This window comes from Gastrolobium bilobum, unplaced genomic scaffold (genome assembly GCF_033153095.1).
Source record: "Gastrolobium bilobum isolate Gb01-03AN ecotype WA unplaced genomic scaffold, APGP_CSIRO_Gbil_v1 utg193160, whole genome shotgun sequence".
NCBI lineage: Eukaryota > Viridiplantae > Streptophyta > Magnoliopsida > Fabales > Fabaceae > Gastrolobium > Gastrolobium bilobum.
In genome coordinates this window covers 1-8,937 of record NW_026895764.1, presented here as the reverse complement: position 1 = coordinate 8,937, position 8,937 = coordinate 1, and the positions used below count along the sequence as shown (strand labels likewise).

General features: G+C 32.3%; 2 protein-coding genes across 2 annotated transcripts; one reads left to right on the top strand and one right to left on the bottom strand.

The window, feature by feature from the left end:
- Positions 1 to 1,972: 1,972 nt before the first annotated feature.
- Positions 1,973 to 4,354, top strand: LOC133295704 (paired amphipathic helix protein Sin3-like 2; the record flags this gene model as incomplete). Its single annotated transcript, XM_061494558.1, has 2 exons — positions 1,973 to 2,395; positions 3,306 to 4,354. Coding segments are annotated over 2 exons (1,455 nt in total), but the record flags the coding sequence as incomplete, so codon positions are not given.
- Positions 4,355 to 7,256: 2,902 nt separating this feature from the next.
- Positions 7,257 to 8,162, bottom strand: LOC133295701 (myosin-binding protein 3-like). Its single transcript, XM_061494555.1, has 4 exons — positions 8,077 to 8,162; positions 7,907 to 7,964; positions 7,539 to 7,839; positions 7,257 to 7,471 (listed from the first exon to the last, which is right to left on the bottom strand). The coding sequence occupies exons 1-4, from the start codon at positions 8,160 to 8,162 to the stop codon at positions 7,257 to 7,259; spliced, it is 660 nt and encodes a 219-aa protein (XP_061350539.1).
- Between the last annotated feature and the right edge of the window lie 775 nt (positions 8,163 to 8,937).

Here is an 8,937-nt window from a genome sequence, read left to right as displayed (position 1 = left end):
GTTATAATAAAAAAATATTATTAAAAAAAAATTAAATCACAAATCAAAATTTTATTTATTTATTTATATTTAAATCACAAATCCAGAACTCAGAGGCTTCCGGGTTTAACGTTTCTTATAATATTATTCTTGCAAATTTAAATTGTGTTTGTGAGAAATAAAATATGTCAAATGAGATCTCATTGCGTAGATCTCGAAAAGTTATGAGGAATTAAAAAAAGAATTACCTGATTTGGATACCCGAGTCAAAAGTTACGGCCTTCAGAAGTTTTATGATTAAATTATTATTTTTTTGGAAAAAAAATATGACACGTGTCAATATCTGATAAATGACGCCTAAATTAAGTATGATTGCCTCTTGAGTGACGCCCAATTTAGGCGTCTTGAGTGACGCCCAAATTGGTCGTTATATTGTACAATAAATATATAATTATTTCCAAAACTGTAATAAATGCGTAATTAATTTATTAAAAAACATGGACTTAATTTTTTTGGCTAATCCCGTCAAAGCATTTGACGTATTAGGTCTTGAAGTTTGATAACTAATCATGTCTAATTTGTTGTCCTGCACAAGTTTGATAATCAGGTCTTGCTTGGGTTTTTTCTTAAAAAAAAAAAAAGCTAAAAACAAATTAAGTGATAGGACCATGTTTAAATAATGAGTTTGATGTTTGTCATTTTAAATGACATAAGTTATATTATTTTAGGAGAGATATAGAGATAAGAAATGAAAATCATGGGAGAGAAAGTGAGTGATTTTTTTAATTTAAATTTTAAATAAAAAATAATTTCTTGTGTGAATCTCTCTATTAAAATGATGTAACATCTAGAGCGCGGACGAGGGCAGGGAGTAATCGCCGGTGCAAAGGGGCACGGACAAGGAGCGGCTCCTGACAGGCTTCCAGCGTGGGGTTACATGCATGAATGAATCGAATCGACACCCGAAAGAGAAGAATTCCAAAGACTGTGCAGGTATGAGACTGCACAGTTTGAGAATAGCTTATAAGAATCAATTGGTACTACCTATACTAACAAGATGCATCTGCTTTTCGGTAGCCCGGATCGGAAGAACTCCACAGTTAGGTGTGCTTGACTAGGAGCAATTATGGGATGAGTGACCTCCTAGGAAGTTTTCCCGGGAAGTGTGCGAGTGAGGAAAAAGCACACTGAAAAGTCTCGTGTTAGTATGTGGGGATAGTCATTGATTCTTGAAGCGACCGGGCGTTACAAATGACATAACTTTATGTCATTTAAAATGACAAACACTTTCCACTTAAATAATATGGTGTTGAATTTAACTTGCTTTCTACTATGATAGGCACATTTTATGTATCTAATTGTATTTAAAAAGTTATAATTTATTCTAAATTATTTGTCACTTTAAAAAAAATATATTATTTTCTTAGCTCTACTTTATTTTTTTATTTCTACTTATTGGAATAAGAATGATTTAATAGAGTGAAGGTGTAATATAATCAAATAAACTTATATTTTCATTAAATCGTAAAGAATTTAATGAATTATTTAATTTTTGTACAAATCTTTAAACAATGATTATTTTAAAACTAAAAGAATTTGTGCTTTTAAATTTTGTATTATGTACTTTTAAATTTTGAAACAAAACTTTATCGTATTGTGTACTTTTAAATTTTGTATTTTATGTATTTATATAGAAATTTTGACACAACCTATGCTTATCATATCAGGATAAATAAAATTAAAATATATTAAGTATAAATTTTATGAATTTTAATTATCATTTCATTTATGTTTTTATTTTATTTTATTTTAAAAACAAGATATATTTTAAAGTTTTTTTAATAATTGGCATGATTAGATTTAATTTGATTTTAAATATATTAATTTAATATATTACTTTTAAATAATATATTAAATTAAATTAGTAGAGTCATTAATTTGTTGATTGATCCATCACTCCAAGGAGATATAATAATACTAATTCATATCTTTCCAAAGTGATGAGCATGTTTACAAATCGTTCTTGAACATTTCCAATATGTACCGCAAAGAGCATAAGGACATAGGTGAAATTTATAGTGAGGTTGCTACCCTGTTTAAGGATCATCGAGATTTGCTTGAGGAGTTCACTAGATTCTTACCAGATAGTTTCGCAGCACCTTCTACACAGCATGCTCCGGATGCTCGAAATTCATTGCAGCGCTTTAGTGAGCGGAGTTCTATGGCACCCATGATGCGGCAAATGCAAGTATATCGACGAAAGAGGCTTCCTTCTCATGATCGTGAGCGTGATCTGAGTGTTGAACACCCTGAGATGGATGATGACAACACAATGATGAACATGCACAAGAAGCGGAGGAAACGTGAGAGTAAGGATATGAGGATTAATCGTGATCAGGATGAGAGAGAACCTGATCATATAAATGCTCAACAATTTCTTGAGGTATCCATTTCTCCCCCTTTTTAACGGTTTTATTGGATGATTCTTTCTCTCTACATTTTCATTTTCCTAGCTCATGGGGTTGGGTTTGCTAGAACTAATCTGACTCATAACTTATTACCCCAAAGTTATTGCTGATTATTTAGGACGAAAATGTTGTTTTCTGTTAGTTGAGTGTAATGCAGTTTTCTCAATCAACCTAGTTAGTTTGAGTATAAGAAGGAATTGGAGTGAATGTAAACTTATTTACATAACAGAATATAATTTTGTGACTGAGTAGGTTCCTTTTTTATTTTTTATTTTTATTTTTTAAGTTTGTTCTGTTTTTTTTTTCTTTGTACGTTTCGTCTGTTCTAGTATGTGTTTATGTTTGTTGAGTAAATGTAAGTATGAGAGAGAGAGAGAGAGAGAGAGAGAGAGGAGGAGGAGAAAGAGAGAAGAGATCAGAGAAAGTTTCTGAGTGAGAACTGTGTTATTGACTTAAGATTAAACTGATTACAGTGTCCCCCCAGCTCAGCAAATCTAACTTCTAACAGAAACTGAGCTGGCACGAAAAACTTTAATTTAATATATAAGAATGTATTCTACTTTTTTGCCCCTTTCTTTCATTCCCTATTTAGTACAGACGGCTTGTAATTCTTGATTTGTTTTTAAGATGGAAATTGTTATAGGATTCTTTGATGGACAACGATTAAAGTGCCACATTTTTTGTAAAAAATTATCTGAATGTCACATTTTGTAAATTTTTGTTCATAATGTCACGTTACCTAACTCGCTTACAACACCTGGTGAGTTAGGCGTTGTCACATTTAGATGGGCGAACATTATTTATAGAATAAAAAATAATAATATTGTAAAGACTCATGTGAGATTTTTGTCAATATAAAATAATAACAGCAGGGATTTGAACTTGCAGCGCTTTCATGAGAAAAAGAAATCTATCAAGAAAGCTGAAGGTTTTGGGTTGGCTTCAGACTTTTCTTCTAAGGAAGACAAGGATACCTTAAAGAACATGTATAGTCAAGCATTCAGTTTCTTTGAGAAAGTTAAGGAGAAGTTGAACAGTGCTGATGACTACCAAGCTTTCTTGAAGTGCCTTCATAATTTTTTCGTCAGTGAAATAATAAAAAGGAATGAATTGCAAAATTTGGTAACCGATTTACTTGGAAAGCATCTTGATCTTATGGTGGAATTCAATGATTTCCTGGAGTGTTTGGAAAATATTGATGGGTTCCTTGCTGGTGTCATGAGTAAAAAGTCACTAAGATCATCAAAGTTGGAGGACAAAGACAAAGACAAAGAGCAGAAGCGTGAGATGGATGGAGCTAAAGAGAAGGAAAGATACAGGGAGAAGGAGTACATGGGAAAATCCATTCAAGAACTTGACCTCAGTGACTGTAAACGTTGCACTCCCAGCTACCGGCTTCTACCTGCTGATTATCCAATTCCTACAGCTAGTCAGAGATCTGAGCTTGGTGCTCAAGTATTGAATGATCACTGGGTATCTGTGAGTTCAGGAAGTGAGGATTACTCTTCCGAACATATGTGCAGGAATCAGTACGAAGAGAGCTTGTTCAGATGTGAAGATGACAGATTTGAGCTGGACATGTTATTAGAGTCTGTGAGTTCTGCAGCTAAACGTGCAGAGGAATTATATAATAACATGAATGAAAATAAGATCAATATGGAGACTCTGAACCGTATTGAAGATTACTTTACTGTTCAAAATTTAAGGTGCATTGAACGTCTATATGGTGACCATGGTCTTGACGTTATAGACATATTGCGTAAAAACCCAACTCGTGCGCTCCCTGTAATATTGACTCGACTGAAGCAGAAACAGGAGGAATGGAGTCGGTGTCGTTCAGATTTCAATAAAGTTTGGGCTGAAATTTATTCTAAAAGTCACTTAAAGTGAAGCAGCAGAAAGAGGATGATATTCTTCAGTCTACTATTGCAGCTGGAAACAAATTAGTTCGGTATTCATGTGATATGAGAGTATGAATGAGGCTGATGGTAGAGTAACTGAGGTAAAAAATGTTCACCGGACTAGTGTAGCAGCCAGTGATAAAGAAAATGGATTATTTTTTGGAAGCTTCACAAGCTTCCACAAGCAGCCAGTGATTTTGGTTTTTCTGTTTATGTTTACTCACTTCAATTCTTTTTCATTACTGGTTTAATGAATTTTATTCAAGGTTAAAATAATAATAATTAAAATTGGTTCTTTTTCACTTCAATTCTTTTTCACTTCGGTATACGGGGTTCTATTATTTTTGTCACTTCAACCTTTGAATCGGAAAGAACAAACTCAAAAGTTGAGTTTTTTGATCTATCTACAAATGTTATTATTTGTTTGTTTTATAAATCAATATGTAAAAAGTTCGAGTAATAAGGGACTCGATTATATTTAAGTGAAGTCTTTTGTGAAAACGAAAAAACAGACATTAAGAGAATATTGTTCCTTTGAGTAAGTTCACTCGACTCAACTCGAAATAATTGAAATTCAATGTATTTTTTAAATACTAAGAGTTTCTGGAAGAAAAAAAGTTGCGGGTTTTTTTCTACCAATTGGGGCCCTCCCTTCACCACCCCTTTGTTTTATAAAGAACAATGGACTATCAAGCCTCTCAGTTGGGGCGGTTATATTTATTATATTTTAGACGTACCACCCTTACTATCTAATTATTTATCAAAGTCGAAATCAGCAATAGTTTTTTTTTTCTTTCTATTTTTTTATTATTGATTTCAAATTGATATAACAATAACCAATCAAATAATAAGAGTGATAAGTCTAAAATAATAATAAATATAACTTTCTCCGCTTCTCAATTCGCTATAACCTTTTTTTCTCCATCCTAACCAAGTTAGTACTCTCAATTTGCCGTTAAAAGAAAAGAAATTTTAACTTTTTGCAAATTATTTTTCTTTTTATACACAGAAAACTCAGAACTTAGTGGAAGTCAGATTTTCATGTTGAAGAGAGAATTCAGTTTTTAGTTGTAATCAGTTTTTACATTTTGAGCGCTTTAGTTTTCTTTGAGAGTTTCTTGGAGATACATGCATTTTTCTTCTATTTATCAAAGGATTAATTCAAAATCAACAACAGTTATTTTTTTCTTCTATTTTTCTATTGTTGATTTCAAATTAATATAACGGTAACTAATCAGATAATAAGAATAATAAGTCTAAAATGATAATAAATATAACTTTCTCCGCTTCATAATTCGCTATAATCTTTTTTTCTCCATCCTAACAAAATTAGTCTTCTCAATTTGCCGTTGATTTTAGAGTAAATAAAACAATCTGGTGTAATTATGCACGTCAAAATTTTGTTCCGGCATATGTTATGCCATTTGTTTGACATGCACTCTGTTACAACACTATTCTTAAGAAGTAAATAATTTTGAGATCTTCACCAAAAAAAAAAATTATTTTGAGATGATCAACATTATAATCATTTCACTAATTACCACTTTCAAATAAAATACTTACATATTCATCATAGTCTAATGAGGCTACTGTCCTCCAAAGGTCGCCCAAAACTTTTCACCTCATAACAATAATAATAATAATAATAATAATTTGACAGTTGAATATAATATTTTCAATTATATGTTTTTGATTGAGAGTATAAATCGACGATAGAAATATGAATTATTTAAAATAAATAAAAATATATCACTAAACATATTTTTGAAAAAATTATAATTAATTAATGAATATCATGATCCATGAAGAAGTAATTATGAGGTCTAAACAGTAACTTCAGTCATCATAACCATAACTAACAAATATATACAGATTATAATTTATACATAATCGATACATTATTTTGCCGTGTGAAATTTTCCAAGCTCATACTGTTAACACCCACAACCTAACCTACGTAATGCAACATTAATGGTAAAGATCTATTTTAATCCAAAACCTTAATATATTAGGTGATATTACATTAATAATTTTATATCTTTCTAACATTAATCACTATACCACAAGTATATATTTATCATAATACTTTTATTATTACATTTATTATATATTCTTATATAATTCAATTAAGTAATTCAACCAGCAAGTTCAACAAGTGATTCATAGATTGAGCCAATGACTTGTCAACTTAGTATCTCAACCGAATTGATAATCAGTTTAATAACATTGGCTCACCTATTAACAAAATTCTTTTAATCACACATAAACCCAACTAAATATGGGCTCTATATGTACACACACAAAAAAAATAAAAAAATATGAGCTCTACATCACGAGAATTGGTTGCCATAATAAGTCTTAAATGAAACTCCAAATGTGATGAACTCATCTCTAAGACAATCTAAAACAAAGTGCTTTGTGTTAGATGTCATATTGGATCCATTTAGAAGGCCTAACTTATCACTTCATTGAAGGATAAAGCTCTTTTTTATACTTCACTCTTCAGTGACAAAGCCACATTGGGGTTAGCTAGTGCCTTGGCACTAGATAATTTTCAAACTTTTTAGAATTTGTTGGCATAGGTAAAGGCTAAAATTTAGTAGTTATGCAAAACAGATAAAAGGAGCAGGGGATAAATTTTTGAGGAGCTCGCACAAAGATGTTGCAAGATTTCTTGAAGAAGATCCATTCCTTTGTCTCCATTCTGTGTGGATCCCTTACAGTGCTTTAGAAACTCCCTATCTGTTTTAAGAGCTTGTAACCTCTCATAAACATGATCAACCTCCTCTTCAAAGGACACCTTCATACTATCCATTTCAAGTGTAGGAAATGAGTTTTGCATATCAAGTCTTTGTCACCTGGTCTTGATGAAAGCTCAATCAAGTTAAATTCATCAAGGAATTGCTCATTATATCACCACTGCGATAAGTTTTTCCCTCAATGCTTTGAACTCATCTAGAATGGACACCTTATCTTCCTCAAATTCTGCCAATGAATTATCAACAACACTTATATACTTTGCACAGTCTATTGCCATCTCCTCCAAATTTGAAACTGTATCAGCACTTAAATTGTTGTGGCTGCTTTCCTCATGGTTGAAGATGCCATTGTCTTCATCCTTTGCTTCATAGTTAATTAAGATCAATGGTTAGCTCATCCATGTTGCTGCAAGATGAAGAGGAGTCTCTACTTCTTACAATTCCATCTTTTCTTCTCAACACCCTCAATTTCTCTTTTCCTTCATAGTCCAGTATCTTTTTCCTGTGCTCTTCCAATTCCATTTCAAGTTCTTGCTTCTCTTTCTCTCTTTTCATCATTAAATCATTCAAAATCTGCAAAGCTTCCGGATCATACTCTGATTGCTCTTCCATCATTCTTTGGCACTGCAATGCTTCCATTTGCATTGCTGCTTTTTCTTCCTGCCGCCTGGTAATCATTGTCATTGTCTGGTTAGCAGCTATTGCAGAGGCACTTCTCTCTTCTTCTAGTTCCTGATATAAAACACTTAAAGATTCTTTCAGATTTTTAAGATGATTTTAGCCGTTTAATTGTTAAAACTGGATCACCACATTCTGCCTCACTTGCAACACTTCCATCCTCAAAGAGCATCAATTTCCTATTAAGGTAAGGAACAGAAGTTGGAGTTTCATGAGATGAAACAAAATGAAAAGAAAAAAAATAATGTATGATATGTAAAACCTTCATATGTTGTCCTGAGCAATGAACACATTAAAGGCATTGGGAACTTCAGTATCATCATCATTGGTTGAAGATTGATCTTCTTGTATGCATTGACAAGAGCAGTCTGGTTCATGAAATGGAGGCTTATTGGCTGGGGAGAAAAAACTTCTTAAAATTGTTGATATTTTAAATATATTAAAAATGATATCTCATGTAATGTATGCAAACGTATTACATCTACATATGCTAATTTCAATTGATGAACTAGTTACTAGGAAACATCGAAGTGTAAGTTCTAACTTATACTCAAATGCAGAATATGATAGATCATAAATACCTCCCACCATTGCTTTCCTTTTGTTTTGAATAGTTTTTGCAACTGATATGAAAATTTTCTATTGAGTCTTCCAAACTCTTCTCTGCAGCCCAGATGGTGTGCAGCTCTATAGTAGAGTGAGCTCAGGGACTCATGAAGCTGAAGATGCACCCTTTTATAGACTCCTCCATCATAGAGTCTGTTCAAGTGTGCACTGAAGATGGGGTCAATTGATGGCAGACCAAAAACAAAACTTAGTTGATGATTTCAGATGATTGCAGACCAAATACAAAAGTAGGTTAACCACTACAATAAGTGGACAACATTAATAGACCATATACGGTTCTCCATTATCAGTAGAGAACAATATAGGTGGACCACATAAAGTCACACCAGGTCACACCACTAATCACTATTACTTTTACTAACACGAACAACACAATTGCAAAGGGAGTGTGTAAAGTTCTTTTAATTCTTAACACACCTTGTCTATTATCTGCTTCTTCTATAGCTGCTACTGCATTGCTACCTCCATTGGATAAAGCTTGAGACTCACAAAGATTATTCTGAGCAATGAATTCATCAAAAGCAT

What these genes read in the sequence shown, in the direction of transcription:
- LOC133295701 (XM_061494555.1), bottom strand. Translation starts at nt 8,162, where the DNA reads ATGAACCAGACTGCTCTTGTCAATGCATACAAGAAGATCAATCTTCAA. An exon ending in AAGTTCCCAATGCCTTTAAT is followed by an intron (nt 7,965 to 8,076) that starts GTGTTCATTGCT and finishes TTACCTTAATAG; the next exon opens with GAAATTGATGCTCTTTGAGG. An exon ending in AGGCAGAATGTGGTGATCCA is followed by an intron (nt 7,840 to 7,906) that starts GTTTTAACAATT and finishes GTTTTATATCAG; the next exon opens with GAACTAGAAGAAGAGAGAAG.